Source organism: Triticum urartu, chromosome 4A, assembly GCF_056163025.1.
Source record: "Triticum urartu cultivar PI428250 chromosome 4A, HENAU_Tu73, whole genome shotgun sequence".
In the NCBI taxonomy this organism is placed as follows: Eukaryota; Viridiplantae; Streptophyta; class Magnoliopsida; order Poales; family Poaceae; genus Triticum; species Triticum urartu.
Genome location: NC_141876.1, coordinates 57846072 through 57873575, shown reverse-complemented (window position 1 = coordinate 57873575; position 27504 = coordinate 57846072). Strand labels below are relative to the sequence as shown.

At 44.8% G+C, this 27504-nt stretch overlaps 2 protein-coding genes across 2 annotated transcripts; one reads left to right on the top strand and one right to left on the bottom strand.

Annotated features, from left to right (window-relative positions):
- Positions 1-18393: 18393 nt before the first annotated feature.
- LOC125553520 (protein FLOWERING LOCUS T-like) lies at positions 18394-20522 on the bottom strand. The gene is made up of 4 exons (XM_048717289.2): positions 20249-20522; positions 19662-19723; positions 19435-19475; positions 18394-18842 (listed from the first exon to the last, which is right to left on the bottom strand). Exons 1-4 carry the CDS (start codon positions 20453-20455, stop codon positions 18613-18615), a joined length of 540 nt encoding a protein of 179 aa, XP_048573246.1. The 5' UTR covers positions 20456-20522; the 3' UTR covers positions 18394-18612.
- Positions 20523-24164: 3642 nt separating this feature from the next.
- LOC147974752 (uncharacterized) lies at positions 24165-24744 on the top strand. Its single transcript, XM_087519545.1, has one exon. It carries the CDS (start codon positions 24226-24228, stop codon positions 24742-24744), a length of 519 nt encoding a protein of 172 aa, XP_087375671.1. The 5' UTR covers positions 24165-24225.
- Positions 24745-27504: the final 2760 nt, after the last annotated feature.

Genomic DNA, 27504 nt, shown 5'->3' with positions numbered 1-27504 from the left:
TTGGTATGTATATTGATAATTTCCTTTTCTTCATGCATGTCAAACTGCCCCATTGTTGGTCATTTTATTTTGTCCTGGGCCCGTATGTTGTAATTTTTTATAGGTAAAATATGTATATATAATATGCTCTCATGCTAATATATTTTTCCATTCCCTCAAAAAAAATCCACTGTTTTATTTGTAACTAATGCACCATCACACTGATGTTGCAATATATTTCCGAATATTATCATAAATAGTTATTCTGTGGAAATACCTAGTCACCATTATAACAAAATGGCTGCCTGGCGCAACGGAATTTATTTGTCGCAATATCGCTACCATATTGCAACGCCGATGCAGTTTGTTGCAATAGTTAGCCACTTTTTTGCAACAAAATTTGTAACTAATGCAATATCTTTTTGAATATTACCACGAATAGTTATTCTGTTGACATACCTAGTCTTTATTACAACAAAATGACTGCCCTCACGCAACAAAATTTGTTTGTCGCAATACCACTATCATATTGCAACGCCGATACAGTTTGTTGCAATATGAGGCCTGTATTGCAACAAAGTTAGTATGTATCGAGACGAAACTAAGTTATGGCAATATGTGCGGCCTATTACCACAACCGGAGAATTTGTGGTAATATTGCGTTTTATTGCAACAAAACGTAGTTGTAGTAACAAATTTTGTTGCAATAGACCGGAATCCTTGTAGTGGATGACGGAGATATATTCTTAGGGCCCTCTGGGTGTGATGGCATCTATCATCTTCTGACCAGACACAAGTGACTATGTCGCAGGGATGCTAGAACATGTCAACGAGAAAGAAGAACAAAACTGGTAACGAGGAGAACGACATAGTGAGCATGTGTATGACTCAAGAGGATAACGATATATCTCACCTCGGGTTTTGTAAAGTATCTCAAAGCAAAGGAATAGCCCATGATAACCAAATGTTCACTCGAATGTCATTTGTGTACTCATAGAGATCAATATGAACGTCCATCGTTCCTCTATCGATCACTAAATGAAAAGGGTTTGTTCATGCTTTTGTTTACCGAACCTATGGGGTCACAAGCTTAAGGTAATGATGATATGTTGAGTATTAGTAGGATAGGAGTAATGAGAAAATATTTATAAAATAGTTTCATTAATATCCGAAATAGTTCCGGGAGGAACCAGAAGCGTTTCGGGGTTTATCGGGTAATACCAGTAAACTATATATGGGTGGAAATAGTTTCCGGTGATGTTAAATTAATATTAAAAGGCTGTAAATATGATTAGGAGGCTTTTATAGTTTTATTTAAATATCAACGGACCTAAAAAGGCCAAGTGATGGAATAGTACTTGGGCCAATTGGGCCCAATAGGGAGGAGCACCCTTTCTTCATGGAGAAGGAAGGGGGAGGCCGAATTGGATGGTGTTTCCCCCTCCCTGCCGGCGCAAAGGGGATTGTGGCGCCTCCTCCCCTCTCCCCCAACCTATATATACTAGAGGATTTTGGTCTTTGGACACACAAGTTTTGGAGCCTCCTCTAGTTTTCTAGTTCAAGTTCTAGTTGATCTAATTAGAGCTAGACCTAGATCCTCTAATCCTCATAGTTAGAAGTCTAGTATAGTTCTAATCTCCTCCCTCTAATTCTCTGGCGATGATTAGCTCTAGACGGCGAAGCATTGCTGGATCGTGAAGATCGTACGCTTGCAATCTGTAGAGAGGCTGTGCTTTCGGTCTTCTGTTTGAGGGATGGTTCGAGGGACTTCAAGAACAATCTCCACCAACTCGTCTTCTTTCGCTGCAACTCAGAGTTGGTAACGATCCAATCCAAACCATTATTGCATCTTCATAGTGTTCCCTGTTGATCGTAGGGCGATTTTTTTGTTTACTACTACGTTTCCCAACAATTCCACCCCTCAAACATGGTGCTCCAGCAGTAGCACCGCAACAACAAGTACACTTTGAGTTTCCAAATTGTACTTGCTGTTGAAACACAAAGTGAGTTACTGATAATAAATTACAGTAGGCCCTTGTTGATTCACAAGGAATGCCAGAAGCACATGCCAGTTTCCTTATTAACAATGGCAAGGCCCCTTTTAGAAACAAGGGCTATCAACATGGTAGCAAGCTAACAACATGATGCAGAAGCTCACTTCACTCAAATTTTATTGGTAGCTTACCAAGCAGGGCGCTTGGTACATGCTCACTTCACTCAGGCACCACTAGATTTCGATACTGGAGCTTTAGCCATGGATGTCGATCCATCTTGGCACTACTCCCAAGGGCGATGATGATGATATCAATGTTGATCATGATGATCTCCTTGGTGAGGAGTAGCGAGACATGGATGAGGACATGTGTTAGTCCACATGAATATAAACTGGACCAATATGTTTTTATTATAATATTTGATTATCTATTACAATAGTAGGTAAATTCTTATAGGTGGGATCATATTAGTGGCAGGTAGGCTCAGAACCTACCATTGCTATTTTGCCAGATACCAATGGCGGGTGGAAAAAGATGCTGACCACTACTATTATGTTACCAACACTAGTAGAAAACATGGCTTTGGTTCGGGCCTGGCCAGCCCATTAGTCCCGGTTCAGTCACGAACCGAGACCCATGGGGGCATACATCCCGGTTCGTGAGCCCAGGGGGGCGGCCGGGGCCTCGTGGGCATTGGTCCCGGTTCGTCTGGACACATTTTTCCCGGTTCCTGGCACGAACCGGGACCAATGGGCCTTGCTCCTGGCCCACATACATTGGTCCCGGTTCTTGGCTCGAACCGGGACAAAAGGGGGAGCTTTAAACCCGGTTCTAGCCATGAACCGGGACAAATGAGTTGCCTATATATACCGCATCGCCGCAGCAGAGCACTCCACAGTGCTCTGTTTTTTCTGGCCGGCGAGGGGAGGGCATTTGGGTGCTCTAGCTCACCTCCTATGCACATGAGGTGTTCGATGAAATGCCCGAGCCACACTAGTTAAGCTTTCTCCTCTCGAAGCTCAACCTCCAAGCTCCATTTTCCCCGAGATTTGCATAGGTTTAGCGGTCCGTCATGTCCCGTTCCCGTCTTCACCGCCATCGATCGCCCGCGCCGATCTCGTCGCCGGAACAACCATGGTGAGCCTCTTGTTCTTATCTTCTTTCTGAAATAAAATAATTCTTACTTTACATAGATACTTGTCTAATTTTCTTACTTTTATTATTGCTTGTTATTATATAGTGCGATGGTTTTGGTATCCGCCCCCGTCGGCCCTTGTCCTGGCTATGATTCGGATGTGGTATATATATTATCTTTTTATAAATATTTGGCATTTATTGTTTATGACAATTATGCCGACCAATGTGACATATATTTTATTTATGTAGGAGGTAGTTGAACCGGAAATTCCAACCGACCCTATTGTCGAGAGCTTAAATTTAGTTGAAGAAGAAAACAATTACTTGAAGGAAAAAATAAAAATATTGAGGAGGAGAAGATGATATTGGAGTTGCATGTTGCGGATGTCGTCGATGATCACAAGATCAAGATGGATGCAATGCGGTTGAAGATGAGAAAGATTAGAAAATATTCCATTCATACCAAGGCTTGGTATCATTATGCCGTTGGATCAATTGTTACCTTGGTTGTGATTATAATCGCATTTGTTGTTGCATTGAAAGGTTTTACATAGTATTAATGTATGGTTTAACTAGATGCTCTGGAGAGCTATATGTTGTTCAATGGGAACTATGTATGTACTTTATTTTTAATGTGATGATGAACTTCTATTAATTTGGTCACTTATCTATCCATGTGAATATGGAATGGTTTTTGACACACATAATTATATATAATGCACGCAGTGCATCCAGTTTTTCCCATAACCCTCTCAACTTTTCATCTTAAGCTATGTAGATGAAATGATGATACCATGCCAACTTTCAACCTTTTCAGTTCATTTGAAATGCTTTTCAATTTCAGGGTCATTTAGCTCAAAACAATCAGTCAATGCATGAAAAATAACAAATGAAGTCAGAAGGGGTTGAAAATTGATGATGTGGCTTTGAATGGTGCATTTTGAACACAGAAAAGTCTGGAGTTCAAATAAGTTCAAAAAAATGAAATGCATTTGTAACAGATGAGTTTCCGTATGAAACCGTGATACTGCGAAAGAGATTGTCCGTTTTGTACACGTAGTGCATCCAGTTTTTGCCGTAACTCTCTCTACTTTATTGCACATGCTATGTGGATGAAATGATGATACCATGCCAACTTTCAACCTTTTCAGAATTCATTTGAAATGCTTTTCAATTTCAGGGTCATTTAGCTCAAAACAATCAATAAATGCATGAAAAATAACAAATGAAGTCAGAAAGGATTGAAAGTTGATGATGTGGCTTTGAATGGTGCATTTTGAACACAGAAAAAGTCTGGAGTTCAAATAAGTTCAAAAAAATGAAATCCTTTTGTAACAGCCTTAGAACCGGTACTAAAGGAATCAACTACAAAGTTTTTATAAACCTCTAGTATTATTGAAACTAAAATTATATAAATTTTATGCAACTAAAATTATCAAAGTATTTTCTGTTCAAAACATTATAAGCGAAAATAAAATAAAATAAATAAGTAGAAATTAATAAATAAGTAGAAACAAAATAAACTTTAATAAATAAGTAGAAACAAAATAAATCTTAATAAAATAAAATAAGAAAACTTTAATAAAATAAATAAAAATAGCAACAGTAAAAAAGTAAACAAAAAACTAGGAAAAAAATAAAAAATGCCACCTACTGGGCCACCATGGCCTGAATACGACTAGGAACCCAGATAGTTGGGCCAGGATTCAGGCCCGCAGAATGCCCAGCAGGCCCACAGGCATAACAGTGTGAGATTAGGCCCAAAGGCCTGCAATTCAGAGGAGTTCGAGAGAGATGGCAGGGCGGAACTTATAAACATGTGCGGTAGCTCCTCTGCTAGCGAGGTGGGACTAAACATCCCACCGCATCACGGCTTTGGTAGGCACAGGCCTTTGGTACCGGTTGGTGGCACCAACCGGGACTAAAGGGTGGTATTGGTCCTGGTTGGTGCCATAAACCGGTACCAATGCCCCCCTTTAGTCCTGGTTGGTGCCACCAACCGGGACCAAAGGTCTCTGCTTCCCGCCCTTTGGGCTGCTGAAAGAGACCTTTGGTCCCGGTTGGTGCCACCAACCGGGACTAAAGGTCTCTGAAGGGGGGCATTGGTCCCGGTTGGTGCCACCAACCGGGACCAAAGGGTTTGCTATATAAGAAACACTTGTGAAAATTTTGGTATTCATCGCCAGTTGCCCCCGACGATGCCGACCTCCTCGACACTGCCAGGCTGCCCCGACGCCGTCCGCCGCCCCTGCCGTTGCCCCCGACCGCGTCGTCGTCGTTGCCGCCGACCGCGCCGTCGCCGTCGCCCGTGCCTCGTTGTCGCCGTCTCCGTCGCTGTCACCGACGTCGTCCCCGAGCCCGTGCGCCCTGCCCCCAGCCCCCGAGCGCGCCTTCACCATCCGCCGCACCCGAGCCCGCTCCTCGTCGCTGACGCCACCTCGCTGTGAGCGTCGCCCCGATCCCCTCCTCCTCCTCCTCCATGTACTAGCCGTCGTCGCCGCCGCGCGCTGCCGCCGTGTCGCCGCCCCTGCCCTTCGCACTACTAGGAAAAGGCTTATTAGTGGCGCACCTATTTTGGCCATCAATGGCGCACTACATGTGCGCCACTATCATCACGCCACTAGTAACATATACTAATGGCGCACCCCTGGTGCGCCATTAGTATACCAGACTATAGTGGCGCACCAGGCAGTGCGCCATTAGTAAGTCACATGGTGCGCCATTAGTATGCCTCCTAGAGGGCCATATTTACCTTGTGCTCTGGGTTACTAATGGCACACTAATAGATAATGTGCCACTAGTATTTTTTATAGCAATGTGCCATTAATGTGTTGTATGGTGCGCCACTAGTATGAATATTAGGAATTTTTTTTTCTTTTCTAATATTTGCACAGGTTACAAAATATATTACTGCACAGCATATAGACAACACAGCATATGAACATCAGATTCATCAAACACAATAGAAGATTAGTTTCTGAATACAATTCATCATATTAATCTCCGAATTCAAAATATCAAACAAAGTTAGAACATTACAAGTCACGAGACCGCGAGTAGCGAGTTTGTCGAAAGTAATACTGCATTCGGAGATAATTGAGAGATGTGTCCTCTCTTATCTCCGTTCTACTGCTACTGCTATGCCTAAACATGACTTAGATTGAACTGAGGCAACATGTGGTGCATGTCGAAAGTAATACTAATCCTAACTTGATCATGTTTGGATTGTACTACTTTCTGCATGCACCACATGCATGTTTCCTTCACTCTAATCCAATCCATGTTCATTTCACCCACAGATATATAATAACTCTTCATGCTCGCATCATGCATCATCATAATAACAAGTCCTACTAATCATCATCATACAACTTCTACTCGTTATTAATAACAAGTCATACGATCATCATCCTGATAGTCATCGAACCAACCCTACTTAATTGTTCTTAGCACATGATCATCAATATTAGCCAGGCCCTAAATACCTATTTAAGGTAAAATAGCATAAAACAATATAGACCCAAACTCTCCATTATGGAGAATGGAGATCATCCTGTCTCCAATTCTTGCGCTTCGCTTCCTTTTGCTTCCAAGAACCTCCTTACGACTGTCCATACATTGTTTCCATTTTTTGATTACCATGTCTCACTTCTTTGAGAAATCCGGTATGGATAGTTGAGATTCGTAGGATGACCTGGATATATGTTCAAAACACGAAGGCTGCCATTCTGATACATCAAATGAGGCACACAATCCTCTGGGATTCTCTGTTGAAAAACATAGTAATAACTTCATAGTTACAATGATGTACTAGTTTTAGAAGAATTCAAAAGATGCACGGATGTCGTAATAGTAAAAAATCTTACCAGGGTATCTCCATGGTAGTTACCGTAGTTCAACACGTGCACTAGTGGCACGTATTGACCATAATGTTGAGGAGTTTGATTGTAGATATTGTAATTCTCAAGATCAGTACAAAATCCGACCAGATGATTTTTCTCCTAATAAGTTAACTCGGAGCCATCGGTGTAGTGGGTTTTGTCTACCATGTTCCGCACATTGTTTGAACAATCAAAATAAGCTATCAATGGAAATAAGATGTCAACTATATTGAAATGAACAATATAAATTAGTTAATAATTAACTATGTTTGAGAAACTCACATAGCAGTAGAACTGGAGGCGTATCAACAAGGACCCAAATGTCCATATTGTCTTGGTCGATGTCTGGATCACCAAGATCCATGGTGACAAGCATACCCTCATCAAAACTATACATCTTGCAAAATGCTTCCCAATTTTTGCAACCAAAATGGGTTATGCTCCCAGAATTATACAGATTTACTTCAAAATCCACATCATGATGAGTCCTTAGGTGAATTGTCTTTGTTTCATAATAATTTTCATGGTCTTCAAAATCCATCCTCTCCAAGACATAGCGTCTTGCATGGCATGGGATAAGCTATACTCGAATTGTAAAAGATGAAAATTGCACGTTGAAATAGTTGAAGTCATGCTTAATTATGTAAAAACACTTGTCATCATTGCGTACCGTTTCAACTTAGAAGGTCTCCTCGAGCTTAATGCTGAAGCGCCGATCATCGTCCAGGTGAGGCCTGTCGCACAGACCTCGATCGTCGTGGCACCAGCCGCACTCCCCCGAGAGACTTTTGTCGTCCGATGACGACATTTCCTACGTTCATAATTCAAAACTACATCATCTCTTTTCGTTCGTACATCATCGAATATTATCACTAATACACCTCGAATACTATCATACATATAGCATCGCTAGTATAGCTAGAACCGTAGCGCCCGACGGGTATCTAATTAGAAATGGAGGGTGGAGAAATGGAGAAATGGAACTGGTTAAGAGTTGAAAGAAAGGTATCGAATTAGAAACATAGGTAGAGGGTCTTGTAGAGGATAGATGGGTAGCAGAATCCATTCAGATGGAAAGCTTTAATGAGGATTAATCAAGATTTGGATAATTCATGCCTTTAGGTGAATAGGAAGTTACTTCTGCAAATATCTGTTGGGTCCAATAAGATAATCCACAGTGTGGTGAAAACACGCCCTTCGAACTGGTTTGAGCTATTGGTGAATGGAGATGGTCTAAGATTTTCAGTAGTAAGAAGTGAAGTGGTAATTTTGAGAGCAAATGGTTAGGATGAGTGGTTCCTCTTTCTTGTTTAGCTTTACAATAGAATATTGTTAGTCATGCACACTTGTGCATTTTCAGCCAGGCCCAGTGGAGTTGGCCTAAAAACATTTATTTCTTTAAGCCTGCTACATCCATCTCAAGTATTTATGGTCAAGGGTTAGCAGGGCCATCCAAATAGAATATGTGGTATGGGCTTTTTTAGTAGGTCATCCTACCAGATTAGGGTTTATCGATGACGAGCAACTGACATTAGTAATAACTATGAGTTGATATCACACTTCTATATGTATAACACAAGAGGCAGTTGATCCTATTTAATTAAGTACTAAGATACCCTGGCCCATGCATTAGTCGCAAGTACCCCATATGTCCCATTTTTAGCAAAGTCATGCTAAAATTCATGGAAAATTTCAGCATGACCTTTGCTGAAAATAGGACATCTGGAGTACCCGAATTTGTCGGAACGGAAGTTAATCGACATTCCGGCAAACTCAAGCGCCTCTCGGGGTACCTGCAAAATCATCACGACATGATGGTTGGAGACAAAACCCAGCAAAGTAACACCACAATGTGCCTCTACTTTCATATGGATGAAAAGGCCACAGACCATATGGTCCTCTGCTTTCATATGGACAAAAATCAGCTCAACTTATGTGAGCTTCCATTCCAGATCTAATAGGTCACCCAACAAAAAATCATCAATAGTTTAGCAAGTCTGTACCCTCAAGAATGAACATATAGCAATATCTGTTGTCCCCCCCCCCATAACATACAGAAATCAAAATCAGCTCAACTTAGATGAAAATTGCCTTTGATGCATGGAATAGAACATAACATAAGGACCCTAATTCGTATACAGTATTAGTGTGATGTATTCCAATGCAGGACAAGAAATTATGCTATTATATGTTGACTGTGAGCAAACTACATGTTGAAGCAAAGGCAAATATCTCTGAAGTCTGAACTAAAGCACGGTTTCCTTGCTAATGATCCACAGTCCCACACTACTGAATGGGTTTTTGCAGAACCAAAACAGACATCACAGGAGAGAAGCCCCAGTGGACAAGTCAGAATGGCATAAAAACATGACTGCATACATTAGGGCAGATGTGATTTTGGTACAGCCACACTACTGCAGGCTGCATACATTCATTCATTCTAAAATTTATTTTAGTCTACTCCTAAAATTCAGCACTAGCAGATCTTCAACACTCCAATTTCTTTCAGTTTTGACAGTTTATTTCCAGCTTCAAAATGGAAAATACACATCTTCAATACTGCAATTTTACTAACGGGAAATTATGACAGTACAGTACATCACACTAAATAATGACAGTACAGTACATCACACTGCAATTTTACAATTAGACATGAATAAGAACTCTGTCTAGACATCCAGTTTTGTCATAAATAAGAACTCTGTCTAGACATGAATAAGAACTCTGTCTAGCATGGCCACTGACCTGTGGATGGCATCTAGACAACACACACACACATACAGTTTACTGAATTAGAACCCACAAAGACACCTGGGCACTTTCTTTGTCAACTGAATTTTGACGGTAGTAAAAATGAAAATTTTAGACTTTACCCAATGCAGACTTGCAGAGCACGAGGCCGATGAGCATGAGGAGGAGCCGTCGTCGTTGATGGGCCAGACCTGCAGAGCCACAATATAATCAAGATTCAGTACTGCACAACAATGAGCAAATCTTATTGAACTTTGAGACGGTACTAATTTCAGAGTTCAGGGTTCATGGGTGAATTTTGAGACAGTACAAATCTTACTAAAATGTTGGATTTGGGTCGCCTATGTGTCCTAGATGTACAATCATCTTTTTTTAAACTTAACAAGGTTCATGATTCAGAAATTCCAATGGTTCAGAACTTAAATGATTCAGAACATGATTTAGTTACAAGGTTCATAACTTAAATGTTGTCTCCAACTTATATCCGGTAATAAGGGAGAGCAAAAACCTTTTGCTGCTGCTGGAGGAGAACGGAGAAGGCCGGTTGTTTGGTTGCAGAACGTGACCAAATCTCCAGGCCCGTGCTGCTGCAACTGCAACTTCAATTTTTCAGTTTTACTCAAATTTTCAGTCAAACATTACAGTTTGGATCCTCACCTTTGCTGGGTGGCGAAGGCGGGGATGGTTTCTCCTGCCGACGGGGGAAAGTAGAGAGCTTTTGCTGGCTCGAGGGAGGTGCGCCGGAGAGCGAGGTGGACGAGGTTGGCGGCGAGGCGGGGCCGGCGGCGGCGCTGGAACCCTAGCTCGGGGAGGAAACGCACGATTCGGGGCGACGGGCAGTGGCTTGCGGTCCAGTGGAGGGTGGTGGATGGTTGGGAGGAGGGGGAGGGGGGCGGCGCCGGTGGATGGTTGGTTGGGGCGGCGGCGGTGGTGGTGGATGCTTGGGAGCGGCGGCGGCGGTGGATGCTCGGGGATGGCGGCGGCTTGCGGTGGTGAGGGTTGGAAGAGCTGCGGTGGTGATGGGTGGAGGAGCGCTGGAGGTGGGGGCGGGGCGTGCTGGAAAGGGGTCGTCGGCGGCGAGGAGGAAAGGGAGCTGGCGCGCGGGGGGCAAGGGGGAAAGGGATAGCAATGGCGCACCTCCTAGGGGTGCGCCATAAGTACATCCATAGCAATGGCGCACCACCCAGGGGTGCGCCATTAGTAACTTTTTTTATTTTTGAAAATATCATCAAATTTGTTATTTGAAAATATCATCAAATTTGTTATTTGAAAATATCATCAAATTTGTTTTTTTGGATTTTTAATTGCATTCATTTGTGAATTGGTAAAACATTTATGAATATGAAAAAATATCATCAAATTTGAAAAAATATTCATGAATTCAAAAAGTGCCCATGAGATTTAAAAATATTCATCAGTTCAAAAAATATTAACAAATTCAATACTTTTTGTGAGTTAGAAACTCAATACCAGAATAAACACATAAATAAATATTCATGAGGACTAGAACAGAAGAAATATCATTACTAGTTTTGCAAAACAAAAAAAAATTGTTAGTAGTGGCGCAACTTGATTGTGGTGCGTCATTACTAGTTTGAACTATTAATGGCGCACTGTACCCTGGTGCGTCATTACTAGTTTTGGAAAAAAATTGTTAGTAATGGCGCACCGTGTGTGTGATGCGCCATTACTAGTTAAAACTATTAATGGTGCATTGTGCCCTGGTGCGCCATTAATAGTTTTGGAAAAATAAAAATAAAATAAAATTTGCTAGTAATGGCGCACCGTGTGTGTGGTGCGTCATTAGTAATGAGGACACTAATGGCGCACCTGTATCTGGTACGCCACTGCTATATAGCAGCGGCGCACCATATACATGGTGCGCCATTAATGTCCATATTGGCTATAGCCCTTTTCCTAGTAGTGTCGCTGCCGTCGGGCACCGCCCCTGCCCTTTGCTGCCGCTGCGCGCCGCCCCTGCCCTGCCGTGCCGCCGCCCTACCCTGCATTTTTTCATAATTTTTTTTTGTATATGCATGTGTGTGTATGTGTATATATGTGTGTACATGTTCATAGCATTTTTTCATAAATGTATTTTTTTTCAATTTATGTATATGTTCATATATATGTGCATATTTGCAAAACAATTGTGTATGTTTAGGAAATTTTATGTATATGTTTTTGTGCATATTTTTTTTGTCAATTTATGTATATGTTCATATTTAGAAGAAAGAGAAGGATAGGAAAAAGGAAAATAAGAAGAGGAAGAAGGAGAAGAAGAAGGAGAAGAAGAGGAGAGGAAGAAGAGGAGAAATAAATAAGAAGAGGAAAAAAAAGAGAAAAAAGAGGAGAAGAAGAAAGGAATATGTTCATTAACACAAATCTCATAGATGAATTTACGGTTAAAAAGAATGCTAAAGAAGCCGAGGCCAACTTGCTCCAATCGTTGGTAATAAATCAAAACAAAGATAAAATACTCTTTCCCTACAACTTCAAGTGAGTGTTACTGTCTTCTGCATATTCAGTTTCCCTTATTACTCGAGGTTATAGTAATGCAATTGATGAGTTTTGCATGCGTGCGCAGCTTCCACTATATTCTCCTGGAGATTAAGCTTGAGCAGGGACTAGTAACCGTCTTAGACTCGAGACAAAAAGATCCTGAGACCTATGCGGACATGACTAAAATTCTCACCAAGTAAGTTCAATCGATCATTATCACATTATATCGGCAACTTTTTGTTCATTTCCTGATATCTCAAGTAATAATTATTTTCTTTGTCTTGCAGGGTTTGGAAAAAGTTCACCGCAGAAGCTCCGGGACTGCCGAAGGAGCTGCGATGGACATACCCGAAAGTAAGTAGTACTAGCTAGCTAGTTTCACGCATCTCCCGTTGATTCTAGCTACTTTCATCAATGTCATTTATAATGCTTCATTATCAGTTTGACTGACCTCTATTTCTCGTAAAGTGCTTGTGGTAGGAACCCAGGAATGATTACTGTGGATACTACGTTTGCGAGTTCATCTACAACGCGACTTGCAAAAAAAACCAGGGCTACTCTAAAAGACAATTTGATGTGCGTAAGCAATAATATTCACAATTTCATTATATTACCATCATTTGTGTTAAGTTTCATTCATATATATGTATTGACCCCTTCTTCAAATTAGATGTGGCAGATGCGGGATGATCTCCTACCACGAGATCGCATGAAAGCAATTCAAGAGGAATTGACGGGATTCTTTCTTGACCACGTCATCAATAAAGCCGGATAATACCATCTGGAAGCTGACTTCATATATAATTAAGGGATTATATTGTAAGAGATCTTAATATTGTATATATGTAGCCTGTAGCGCCGGATAGACGTACGAAAACTTGTTGTTTGAGCAATCTCTCGGAGAAGGAGAGGTCGATATCACTTCTCTCTGTATGAATATGTTCATCACGAACTTCTGTACTTAATGGTTTCCTTCATTTGCTTACTAGCTAGCGTGTCGAGGGCCTCTCTATATATAGTACATAGCGTCGTCCAGGCATGGAGATAAGAGAGGACACTTCTCTCTATTAGTTAGCTAGCTAACACAATATATGAAACACCTAAATTAACCCCCCAAAACCCCCTTTCAAAAAAACCTCAGCTCCTGCCAGGTGCTGACGCGTAGATGCCTTTTGGTCCTAGTTGGTGCTACCAACCGGGACCAAAGGCCCTCCCACCTGGGCTCGCCGCAGCGGCCACGTGGAGACCCATCTGTCCCGGTTGGTGCAAGAATCGGGACTAAAGGTTTAGGGCTTTAGTAACGACCCTTTAGTCCCGGTTCCGCAACCGGGACAAATGGGCCTTACGAACCGGAACAAATGTCCCTTTTTCTACTAGTGCAATGGAGGGCGCACCTAACGGACCGCCACTGGTCTTTTGGGCCCAATTTAGCGATGGACCAACACTACCGGTGGAGGGTGCCCTTAGTGTGCCCACCACTGGTAGTTAGATCATCACTGATGGACTCTGCTACCAGCCCACCACTAGTAGTTGGATCATCAGTGGCAGGCCCTACTACCCACCCATCACTGGTTATTTGGGCACCGATTTGCCCCCCCCCCCTCGTTAGCCATGATCGAAGGTATATCAATGGCCAGCCCCTACCTTTCCCCACACTGATCAAACATGTAGGTAATTTTTTGCATTCTTTTAAATTTTAGTGTGTTATTGTTTTTGTGACTATAGTATTGTATGGAAAATGGTTTGAGCTTTTTAGGTTCATTAATTTGCTATATTTTAGACATTTTATTAATAAATTTGTATTTAATTATATATAATTAAAGTTTGAACTGTAACTATAAATTTAAAGTAATTTTGAAAGATGTGAAGAAATAGCATAAATAAGGTATTTAGGTGTAATGAAAACAAAAATTGCTACTTTCAAATATGTATATGTCAAAATCGAAGCACACACTTAATTATAATTATGTAAAATAGTTTATTTAAATAATGGTGTTTGAAACCTATGAAACTTTGCACCGCGTCATTAAAGGACATGTAGAGTATGTGATTAAAGTTTTAAGAATATTTGAAAAGGCTATGATGTAGATTGTTTGCAAAGTGAAGACGGCCTCACGCGCACTTAGAGCATCTCCAGGAGGCATAAAGAGCCGGCGATAGAATCGGCACTGGGGGCGATTGGGCGTCCAGTCGTCGCCCCCACGTCGCCCCCAGGCGCCGAGATTGGCCTAGTTTTCGGCCCACCTTCGGGGAATAAAAGGCCCCACATGGGCGAAATCGGCCCATATTCGGCGTGGTTCGCCGTGGCTCGGCGTTCAATTATGAACATAAATATTTTTTTATTACATAGCTCATCACAGAAAATCAAATAGTTCCACAAAATAGTGCAACAACAAATAGTTCAATACAAATTATATTGTTCAACAAATAAAAACTCATATTTCATCACACGTCGAGCCTGGCGTCGCCCTTGAGCCTCCATAGGTGCTCCACCAGATCCTGTTGCAGTTGATGATGCACATGTGGGTCTCGGATCTCCTGATGCATACTGAGATAGGCAGTCCAGGTTGCCGGTAGCTGGTGATCAACTTCAGCTAGAGGACCCTGCCTGTAGTATGGTTCAGTGTCAAACACTCGCTCTTCCCGCTCGCTCTCGATGATCATGTTGTGCAAGATGACACAGCAAGTCATGATCTCCCACATTTGATCTTTCGACCAGGTCCGAGCAAGATAGCGGACAATAGCAAATCAAGATTGGAGCACACCAAATGCCCGCTCGATATCCTTCCTGCAAGCCTCCTGCACCTTGGCAAAGTGGGACTTCTTGCCTCCTGGCACATCGTTTGAGATAGTCTTCACAAATGTAGACCATCTCGGATAGATGCCATCAGCTAGGTAGTACCCCTTGTTGTAGTGCCGCCCATTGACCTCGAAGTTCACCGGAGGAGAATGACCTTCAACAAGCCTGGCAAAGACAGGGGAGCACTGCAGCACGTTGATGTCATTGTGAGTTCCTGGCAGACCAAAGGAGTGCCAAATCCAGAGGTCCTGTGTGGCCACCGCCTCAAGTACCACACTGTAACCGCCTTTGGCGCCTTTGTACATCCCTTGCCAAGCAAATGGGCAGTTCTTCCATTTGCAATGCATGCAGTCGATGCTTCCAAGCATCCCAGGAAATCCTCTTGCTGCATTCTGTGCTAGGATCCGAGCAGTGTCTTCCGCATTGGGGGTTCACAAGTATTGCGGTCCAAACACTGCCACCACTACCCGACATAACTTGTAGAAACACTCAATGTCGATGGACTCGGCCATGCGCCCATAGTCGTCGTGCACTTTTGGATCAAGGTGAATCCAAGTTTTCCGGTGCAATCCTTCTTGCACTTGAAGTAGCTGTCGAACTTCCGGATGGAATTCACAATCCTGAGAAAAAGCTTTCGGCTCATCCGATAACGGCGCCAAAATGTTTTGTCGCCGTGCAGTGGAGCGTCCGCAAAGTAGTCGGAGTAGAGCATGCAGTAGCCTTCGAGACGATGCCGGTTCTTTGCTTTCACTCGCCCCGGCACCGATCCACCTCGCCGCGGATTTTCATTGCTCGCCAGCAGCTGGGCGAGGGCGGCGAGCACCATGAGACGCTCTTCCTCCTGGACGTCGGCCTCGGCTTCCTCCTCCAGCAGCGCGGCGAGCACTTCCTCGTCATCCGAGTCCATCTCGTCCAGGTAGGCAAATCGCCGAACACCTAGCGCATCGATGGGCGTGTACCCGCCGCTAAACTTCCCCTCCGCGGCCGGAAATGGCGGTTGGAAACGCCCAGCTACTGGTGGAGGGGCTGCCTCGGCGAACCTCTGTTATTTTTTCGGCGGGGATTGGCTATCTAGCGGTGAAGGGCGGTGGACGGCGCCGGGATACAGCTAGTGGCGGCCGAGGGAGCGGGGGATGGGAGGAGACTCTAGGAAGAAAGACTTGACTTTTCAGCTGACGGGGTGGGCCAGCCGTGCTTTTCCCTTGCGCCGGAGCCCCCGATCGCCCCCTAGTGCGCCGGGTTCGGCCTGCGAGCACCGGGCCCAAAAACGGGCCGAACTGGTGCTTTTCGACGTCCTGGGGGCACGACTGGGGCTTTTTTTGGCGCCGGCGCTGAAAAGGTGGCCCGGGGGGCCTGTTGGGGGCGCGGCTGGAGATGCTCTTACCATTGCCGCCTTGCCCGTCACAGGAGCCACCGCCGTTGCTGTCGTGGGAGGCCATCCTCATTGGCCACCCTCACCACCGCCGACCTCATGCCGGACACCAGCCCGCTTCCCTCCTCCTCCACCACCGCCAAGCCTCGTAGCCGACGTCCTTGTCCCATGGCCTCCTCCTATACCACCTCCGGCTTGACGCCACTACCACATGCATCAGGCTCTTCCTCCAGCACAGACGCCCCTACCCCTTCCTCTATCACCTTGCGCGCTGGCGACCACCATCTCCCTTTAAGCCCTCCTCCCCTATGTATTGCATGTCAAGTGTTTGATGCAATGCACAGCCAGATTTATTGTACTTCCTTTTAGTTTTTGCGTTTGAGAGTATATCAGATACCTTTAATGTACCACATGCCAAGTGTTTGATGCAATGCAATGCAGACCATTACATTTTCTTGTTTGAGTCATGTCATTATCTCTTCACAACATGATATGCGCTCCTTTTCTCAAATCGAGCACTCCCTTTTTGTATGCATTCTTATTTGATATATTGTACCGCCTTCACTTCTAGTGGTACTTAATATTGGTAGGCCTTCAAAATGCGTGCCAGCGTTATGGTGAAACGTTGATTAATTTTTGTTTCACCAAATTTCTGGCACTCAATATTTCCATGTTCTACATGAAAAAATTTCTCTTATTCATCAATTTCCCAACGGGATATCATATGCTTTATTCCGCTGAACGGTTCAAAATTTCGGTGTATATCATTGGAAACAAATTTTAGTGTATTCAAAACCTCTTTTAAAATGTGGTCATTTGAAAAAAAAATGTTCAAAACGAAAAGGTTGCTCCTTTTCACCAGCTTTCAAACAATATATTATTTACTCAATTCTGATGAATGTTTGAGGAATTATGGACAAAACAACACATGAAACATAGCGAATTTGAACAAAAGTGTCACAGAAGTTCAAAGTCTACACATAGTGCGTTTCGAACACTCTATTTTCGTGATGAAGGCAACACACGACCTCACCATTTTTTAAATTACATTAATATTTCTAGTAATTATAGAAAAGTTTCTATATGAAAAATTCCACATTTTTTATAACTTTCCAACGGTATATCATTTGCCTCATTCCGAAAAAAGTTTTCAAATTTTTTTGTCTTCGGAACATATTCTGCCTATTTCAAAATTCAGTTGAAATCTTGAGGAATTGGGAGGAAAGTTCTATACCAAAATGTTTTGAATTTTTATCAGCCTTCCGAACGTTGTATTATTTGCTACATTCCAACTAACCATTGATAGATGAAAGCAAACATGCAATATCGTTCAAACTTCTACCCGTTTTCAAATTACTCTTAAATAGTTTCTAATTGGAAAAAAATCTACATGAAATATAAGTGCGTTTGCATAAACTTTCCAGCGCTATATCGTTTGCATCACTCTGTTAAACCATTTAGAAATTAGCTTAAAAATACTATTTCACTCATTCGATTTCTTTGCCATTTTTCAAATTCCTCTTAAACCATAGGGAATTTGGGAAAATTTTCTACATAAAAGATGAGCACATTTGCAGCAACTTTCCATGTCATACCATTAGCATAATTCTGATAAACGGTTTGAAAATGAGCTTGAAAATATGATTCACATTTTTTATACAAGAAAAATGGTTTTGTGAATATTTCGCAAAAATGCTCAACATAGGTTACGATCACCTTGTCTAGAGCATTTCAAATATCACAAGCCCCACTTAGACAATGTGCGCAGAAATTCGAACTGTGCACACACAGGGCAGTTCATGTACTACTATGACAATGAGCAACTGGTCGTAAAACTTGGCAGAATGCGTACATTGAATCGTCTGTATTTCAGCAACACACAACCACATTTTGGTATCTCACAAGGACTGGAGCCCAACTCTTTGGGATCAAGCAAACAAGGGCACATTGCAATATTTAGTGTACTACTCAGTTACTAGCTATATATAATTTTGACTGGACCAGTAGCATGCAATGCCCACACAACAGACAAACAAACACACAGACACACATACACACGCACACATTCAAGCATTTGTTGTGCTTCATGCGTACTTATCTCCCGGTTTCTATCTTTCCTTCAGAGAGGCAAACTCACACCAGAAACAACTATATATAAGCTATATATATATAGGAGGTAAGGTTGCGCCCAACTATATATTACCTAATGTACCTTCTACCACCACAGCCATTCTCTCTTTGGCAGTTGAAGTACATCCCAGCGACAGGCGATCCGAGATTGTAGATCGCTGCGAAGTCCCTTGTGCAGAAGTTTGCTCTCCACCCTGGTGCATAAGTGGTCTGCCTGACTGACTGCCTAAACAGGATGAAAACGAAACGATGGATTCCTGCAGTTGGACGTGGGCTCTCATAGGGGACTATTTCATTTCCTGTTGCACACAATAAATAAAACATATTAATGGAAGTCTGCATGTACGTTTTCATTTATTAACTGGACTGAGCATTTTCATGATAAAAAAGTGGCTTCTATGTTGATCAGATGTTTTTAAGCATTTCTATGATAACAACTGGCTCTAATGGGAAAGAGATTTATGGATGCATGAAAATTTTCAGTACCATAAATATCCTTTAGACACTGCTGCCAATAATTATGGCTTTGGCGATAATCGAAGCCTGAAGAAAATGTCTAATAAACCCATGTTTTGTTGAAGCTTTCGTCAAATTAGAATCATGTTCTCTTTCAAAAGCAAGCCTCTAATTTCATACTCTTCAGTCCCAAATTACTTGTCTTAGATTTGTCTAGATACGGATGTACTTAACACTAAGACGTGTCTAGACATATCCATATCTGGACAAATGTAAGACAACTAATTCGGGACAGAGGTAATATTTGTTATGTGGGTGTACCATAGAAGCCGTGGCAGTGCAAGGGCTCTGCCGGCTCTGAAACTTAAAACAGTAATTAACTTTAACATAAGACAGAAGTAACATTGCAGTTACTGATAGAGTCAAATCACTTACCAAAACTTGCATCAGTAGTCTCTGGAATGTCTGTTACCAACCTATATATGTATCAGAAAGTCGAAATTGATTGATTAGTACTATCTTAAGACGATAACATGCACCTCCAATCAACCAGAAAGAGGATGCTTATCAGAGGGCATGCATATAAAGCGAACCTGTACGGAGGAAAGGGCCTGTGGATTACCACTCAGCCGCGTGGCGAAAAGTAACATAGAGGAGCTTACCAATGAAGGTTCTCTCTTTTAGTAGGGTTGCTGGGGCTTGGTGCATCAGGGTCCACCATCACCTAGAAACAAGATAGATCAATACATGCATGTGAATTATGTCCTGTTCACCAATTTTAGAAATTCAAAAAATGATCTCTCCAATATTTTCTTATAGATGCTCTCTATTCTCTTAGTCTGAATACTAATGACTGCAGTTAAATACATAACTTGATGGGGTTAAAACCGTGAAAATAATTAGCCAGTAAGTTTAACTTAGTTGTGCTTCAAACACAACACCTTACCAATAGCCAAATACTACTAAGAAAGAGCTAACCTAAGAGGCCAGTTTGTCCTATCAGCTAGACATACAGGTTCTAAAGTCAACAAAAGATTATATTCCTTGCTTTTCGTCTAATATTACAAGGCAGAATTAGAGACGCTTTAGGAGAAATGCTGATCTGGGTCAACCAATATATGTAGCCATGAGAAAAGCATATCATCCACTACCTAGGACCAGTGATTTCAAGTAAGTCGGAAAAACCAAACCACAGGTGAAGAACCAAAGCCATCTAATTGACGTGAAGTTATCAAGCATGCAAACTTACAAGCGTGTACAGATTCCTCATGTCTCGCCCGCCAATATAAACTCTTGGAACGTTGAACACTTGAGATGGCTTGAGCTCAGACCCGTTTGTCAGCTCCTTGTTGTTGAAGAAGATCCTCAATGACGCAGTAGTCATGAAAGGGTCCACAATATCCCCAACGATGTGGCCAACGACCAATGGGTCCCTGGACATATTTATCGTCGACATGATTGGGAAGAAAGGGACACCACTGGAGCTTGGTGAGCTAGGATAGGACAGGAGAGCTCAAGTGTGGCTTGCTGTTATGGCTTGATTAGAAGTTGAAGAGAAGGGGGCTATTTATAGAGATGGTTGATCAAGACATTCTGATCAGTAGCCGGAGGCCAGATTTCCACAGGAGTTTCGGAATATGTTCTAACTAGGACATACAAGAATATGTTTGAGTGGTGACAATAGGTCATGAAGCTGCTTCTTCATTCTTTAAGGGTTAGTGCGGGCGCATCGATCATTTACTCTCTTTCGTTTGTGAATAAATCTTGTCACACATTCTCTAAGTCTAGACCAGTTGGATTAGATATGCATGTAATGCATATTATTGCGCAAAAGTTAACTAACTTTTAACCTAGGCCCCATGAAGCATGACACTGCCTGTGCTAGCTGAAATGATTGACCAGCTATGTTAGATGAGAGCGGTGGAGTAGTACATGTTGCCCCTCATGAGGGAAAAGACACCACACTAGGAGGTAGCCTTCATTTTGTCACTCTTAATTTAATTGGTTGTGACATCAGAGACGTGACTCCAATTCACAATATGGCAGTCTCTTTTTCAAAATAATGGGGCCACAGCATTCGGTTCGGCACTCTGTGTAAAGTGTCTGCTGAAATTATGCAGATTGTACCACAGAGAATGAGCATGTCAAGGAAATCAACAAAGGATACAATTATGTTGAAATTATGCATCTCCAGCCTTAGCATTCGGTTCGCCCATGCATTTTATAATCGTCTACCAAGTCTCACTAGTCCAGAAATGTGCATTCCTGCATTGATCGTCTTATCTCACCCACATAAAATTGTTTTCTTGCAACTAATTCCTGTAGTAGGAAAGTACAGTATTTCTTTAGTAATCTCTATAACATGGATTTGTTCAATGAAATGAAACTAATTTCAAACCAAATCAAGTAACTTATACCCCAAATCTTAGTGACTTGCTATTTCGTGAGAGGCAGGAGATGTCATTTGCTGCCGTGGAGGACGTACAGCTGCTGACATGAGAATGAGCCTTTTGGTCAAGGTGTAGCACTTGTTCGAATTAAATGCATTTTCTAGAAGCAATATATGGGAATAGTGCCTCCTGGCAAAAAGGAAGATTGTAGAAATGTATATGTGAGTGCCACCCGGTGGCATTGGCACTGCGGAGGTTCGGCGACGGGCGCGTGTGGACAGATATACATGCAGCATGGTGGAGTTGTCTGGTGTCGTGATGATGTCGACGGCAGGCCAGACAAGGTCAATGGGTCAGTTACTGCTTTGAAGATGGACCGGTGGAAGATGGTGGCGGCAGCCTCTGAGAGTACGTCGGTCTGGTATGGGACCCAGTCCTGGTGTGTGGCTGGGCTGGAGCATCCGACTTTAGACAGGGTTTGGTGCGATGTCCGTTTGGTATTAGGCTCGGATATTCGGCACACCTTCATCAATGGAATAGGGGTAGCAATAAGTGTTGCGTAGATGGTGGCTTCTGGCTGACTGATGTATTACTTTGTATGGTCTCTATGCATAATTAATAAAATGCCCGCATGCATCGTCCAGATGTAAAGGCGGGAGGTCTATCCTCCTTTTCAAAATAAAAATAAAAATATGTGAGTGCCACCCATTTGATTACTTTTATCTTGTTAATCCTCCAAGTCTGTTACCAATGATGCTCTAGTCTAGTTTATACTGCAGTGTTGCTGCCTAACGTGAGAAAACTCATAGCATATGTACTGCTGCCGACTCTCTGAAGAAGAAATGCACTTATAAGCTCAGCTTGATTTCGCATTTACCACTTTGTTCTCTTTTTCAAAGCATGCATGGGCGTTCCTACTATATATACCCTATTTTTTTTATATAGTTCTATCTATTAGCCCAAGCATATCAAAATATGTTCTAGAACCAACTAACGCGGTTAGGCCCGAATACCAGATAAAGAGTAGCTAACCAGTATGCTATAAGCTTCTTATAAGTATAAACCACTACTCCATCCATTTGAACATGCTTTGACCAACAACTTTTTTTTTCACTATATTTGTTCTCTAATTATTTACTTATGATTATGACTGCCATATATAAGCTACAATTGGCAGAGGTTGGGAAGTGAAATTATCTCTCACTTTTTAGACCCTTCTCTCTAGCCCCATTCGGCCACACCGGGACGCTCCCTGGCTTCCCTCCTAAAGCCCGGCTTCCGCCCTCCCCTCCTCTGGCCGCCGTCGGTGAAGTCGCCCGGCAAAGCCCCGGCGGTAGGATCTATATATAAGGCTTAGTTGACAAAAAAATAGTAATCCTAATTTACTTTTCGGCAATGCACGGATATCTAGCTAGTAATTATAAGTTTCAGTTCTGCTAAAGCACATCTAGAAGTGCCATAAGTATTGCACATCTAAGTCCTATGTCATTGATATTACATCAAGATTCGTGTGGATATTTTCCTTTTCTTTTTTTCTTTTTCTCTTTGTGCTTGATTCACTCATTTAGATGTGCAATAACTAGGGCACATCTAGATGTGCTCTAGACACACCCTTATAGTTTACCTTTTCTTGCAGGAATATTCTAACTTACCCTAGTTGACCAAAAACAAAAAAAATCGAACGAAAAGAGGCTTCGACCCGGCCTACCTTAATTGACCACAGATAAACAGCTTGTGGTTTCGTATAAGCGTAACCCCTTATATATCTTGCTTATGAGATTTGCCTAGTAATAATCATGTGGCAAAGTTTGATAGTTAGTGTTAGAAGGGATTAGGGAGAAGATTGACAGAATATGGTGGATGTGGTATTGAGCCTCACGGGCGAGTATATATAGGAGTATAGACTGTTAGGGCAAATAAGCCGCGGCGATGCACCGGACACGACCAGCGCGTGTATGGGCGCGGGCTGGCCGGGTCGGGCGCGCCGGGTCCGCGGCGAGTAGCGCGTGTGTGCATGCAGGTGCAGCACGGGGCGTGTCCGTGCGCGTGTGCGTCGTGTGCGTGGGTGTAGGTGTAGCTGTTGGGCGAGTCGCGTGGGCGATCGAGGGCGTGGCCGTTGGAGCTGGCCGTGGGGCGCGCACGTCGGAGCGCGACGCGGGCACGAGCGGAGCGAGCAGAGCGCGGACGATCAGGAGCGAGTGGAGGCGTTGGGTGCGTGCTCGGTGCGCCAGCTCGGGGCTATAAAGCCACACGAGTGCCATTGTAATAGCTGCGGTGTGTGTGTTGAGTTCGTGCTCAAGAAAAGGTGTTCGTGCACCGGAAAAAACCACCTTGCCGTGTCCCTGTTCTTCTTCCTCCTTCCCGTTCTTCCTCGTTGGTTCGAGCCACGGCGACAAAGAGAGCTAGGAGGAGTGAGGCGAGGAGTTGGCGGTTCCAACATTTGGTATCAGAGCCACGTTCTGGTCAGGGCGCGCCGGCGATGTCGATCGTCCCCTACGGCGGCGGTACGGGCGGATCGCTGCCGCAGGCGGTGCCGTAGCTCACCGGCGACAACTACACGGCATGGGAGATCAAGATGGAGGCGAACCTCGACGCGGCCGGGCTGTGGGAGGCGGTGGTCGTGCCGGAGGACGCGGCGGCGGCCGTGATCGCCAAGAAGGACAAGCCGGCGAGGGCGTACTTGCTCGGGGCGCTCGCGGAAAACCTGCTCCTGCAGGTGGCGTCGAAGAAGACGGCGGCGGAAGTCTGGGCCAGCCTCAAGGCACGTTTTGTCGGGGCTGATCGCGTGCGGGTGGCGCGGCTGGGCACGTTGCACGGGGAGTTCGAGCTCCTGCGCATGGCGAGCGACGAGTCGCTGGACGCGTTCGCGGGGAAGATCAGCGGCATGGCGGCGTGCTACACCGGGCTAGGAGCGACCCTCGACGACGCAGCAATGGTGAGGAAGCTCCTGGACTGCGTCCCGGATCGTCTGTACGCGGCGGTCGCCGGGATGGAGCAGTTCTGCAACTTGTCGGAGCTGCTCTTCGAGGACGCGCTCGGGCGCCTGAAGGCGTTCGACGAGCGGCTGCGTCGGCGAGGACAGGCAGGCGGCGAGTGGGCGGACGGTGAGCAGCTCATGCTCACCGCGGCACAGTGGCGGGCGCGCGAGCGGCGCCGGGGCGGTGCACGTGGAGAGGACGACGATGACGGCGCGGCCAGCACAGCATCAGGCGGAGGGGACAACCGTCGCGGGAAGTGCTACAAGTGCGGCGTCAGAGGACATTTCAAGAGGGAGTGCCCCCTGCTGCGGAAGGAGTCGGCCGCGGGGCGTGCGCTGATGGCGGACGCCGACGTCGAGGACCTCGGGCTGCTCTGAGCCGCGGCTTAGGGCGCGAATGTTAGGGCAAATAAGCCACGACGATGCACCGGACACGACCAGCGCGTGTATGGGCGCGGGCTGGCCGGGTCGGGCGCGCCGGGTCCGCGGCGAGTAGCGCGTGTGTGCGTGCAGGTGCAGCACTGGGCATGTCCGTGCGCGTGTGCATCGTGTGCGTGGGTGTAGGTGTAGCTGTTGGGCGAGTCGCGTGGGCGATCGAGGGCGTGGCCATTGGAGCTGGCCGTGGGGCGCGCGCGTCGGAGCGCGACGCGGGCACGAGCGGAGTGAGCGGAGCGCGGGCGATCAGGAGCGAGTGGAGGCGTTGGGTGCGTGCCTGGTGCGCCGGCTCGGGGCTATAAAGCCACGCGAGGGCCATTGTAATAGCTGCGGTGTGTCTGTTGAGTTCGTGCTCAAGAAAAGGTGTTCGTGCACCGGAAAAAACCACCTCGCCGTGTCCCTGTTCTTCTTCCTCCTTCCTGTTCTTCCTTGTTGGTTCGAGCCACGGCGACAGAGAGAGCTAGGAGGAGTGAGGTGAGGAGTTGGCGGTTCCAACATATATAGACTTGGAGGGCAAGAAGACTCTCCTAGGGATTAGAGAGAAGATTGGCGGAATATGTTGATGTTGTATTGAGCCTCACGGGCGAGTATATATAGGAGTACATACTTGAAGGGCAAGAAGCCTCTCCTAGAGATAATGTAGCAGACGGATTACAAATCCTAAACCACCAAATACATGTAACTCAAATATATCTCTAACGGTTAGGATATAAAATAAGAGAATTTAAAAAGGTACTCCTCCCATTGAAAGATGTATGTACGGGGGATCTCCCGATCCAAAACCAGAGGTGCCGCAGCCGCCCCTCCCCTCGCCCCTCCCTCCTAATCCCCTTCCTTCCAGTCCGATCTAGGGCTTCGAGCCCACCACCCCTCTCCTCGCCGCCGCCGAAGCTCCGTGGGGCAAAGCACAGGTGGGAGATGATGGAGGCGGCGGGGTCTACCTCCGCCGCGGCACCGGGATGCAGTTGAAGTGGAGATCCACGCGAGTGTCCTAAACATGTGCGTCATGCAACGTTAGCGGGGCAGTGGTGAGGGCCCTCCACCGTCGATGGCTCACCCAGGCGGGGCGACGGTTCCGGGCGGTGGTGCGGCTCCGGTCTTGAGGTTTCCCAATAGCACACGTCACCCATGAGTGTGTTGGATGACGGAGGAGGCTGGTATGGTGGTCCAGCCAGGGATGGGCGCGAATTTGCCAGCGAAAGCTTGGTTCAACCTTGGCTAGAACCATCAACGGCGGCGCCCGTGGGCATCGTTACCTCTTTACAGGCATTGTGGGGTGATTCACATTCCTTGTATGGCCCGGGGGAAATCCCAGATTCGGGCTTCCGGATAGGATGATGGCGAGGTCCCTGCATCGTCACCCCCATTGGTGCATCATCTTTGGGTTTGTACATCAGCTAGAGGGACAAGTGTTTGGCATGGTGGCTGGGCACAGGTCTACGTATGCTTTGCGTGCTGCGACCAGGGTGGAGCGGCGTGCCATCTACAGTATCGACGACGGTGTGTCTTGGCGACAAGGTGCGGCGGGGTCTTTGTGCTGGTTACTGTTTGACGGGCGTGCACAGGAGGCCGACGATGTCCTGCGTCGGGGTGATGTTGAGGGCAGAAAGGTTTGGCAAGATCAGTGCATTGATTGCTATTGAAGATTGGACTATGGAAGAAGGCGGTGATAGATTCTACAGCATGCGCATGCGGTGATGGATTCTCACGTCGCTCCAGCATTGAAGCAGTGTGCCGACCGAGAGCGCCGTTGCCACCGCTTCCGGTGCATGCGGTTGCTTCGCGTTCAAACAACAACCCGTCCATTTGCCTACGTACATAAAACATGTGCGGATGCTGAGAAGCCTGTTCTGGCACCATCGGTCCGTTAGTCTGTCGCCCACCATTAACCACCTCGTCGGTTGCCCTGCCATCCGCCCGCTATTTAAACTCTAGGCTCGGCTCGTAGCCGCATCCGACATCCTCTGCTCACTTTCTGCTCTCGGCACCATACCCACCATGGTCCCCTTGAGCTCCAAAGTTGTCTGGTACATCGTCTCGTCCGATTAGAAGCAAGAGATCGCCACCATTGTAGCAGACGGAGGCCAGCGCCGCGGACGGCCCAACGGACGAGGCAACTGGTGATAACCCACAAGTATAGCGATCAATTGTAGCTTTTTCGATAAATAAGAGTGTCAAACCCAACGAGGAGCTAAAGGTAGAATTAATATTCTCTTCAAGTTCTATCGACCACCGTTACAACTCTACGCACACTTAACATTCGCTTTATCTAGAACAAGTATAAAACTAGAAGTACTTTGTACATGTAAAGGGATAGGCTTGAAGATAATAAAGAACACGATAAATAAAAGTTAGGGGCTGTTTAGATAAATAATCAATTAAGTTAGTTTTAGTAGAGAGCTTTTGAACACAAAGAGAAATATTTGTCCCTAGCAATTGATAACTAGACCGGTAATCATTATTGCAATTTTATATGAGAGAGAGGCATAAGCAAGCTTCTGCAACTAAAATCAACCATATTATTAAGTAAAAAGTCCTCTTTACTCCCATACGCAACAACCCCCTTATTCGGTTATAATTTTTTGTCACTCTCGCCACTCACTATAAGAAAATTATGAACGTATTGCTGGAATTTAGTCTATTTTGGGCAGCCCAATAACTATTTCACAAATTCCTAATAAATCCTAGAGGCCCACTTAGCCC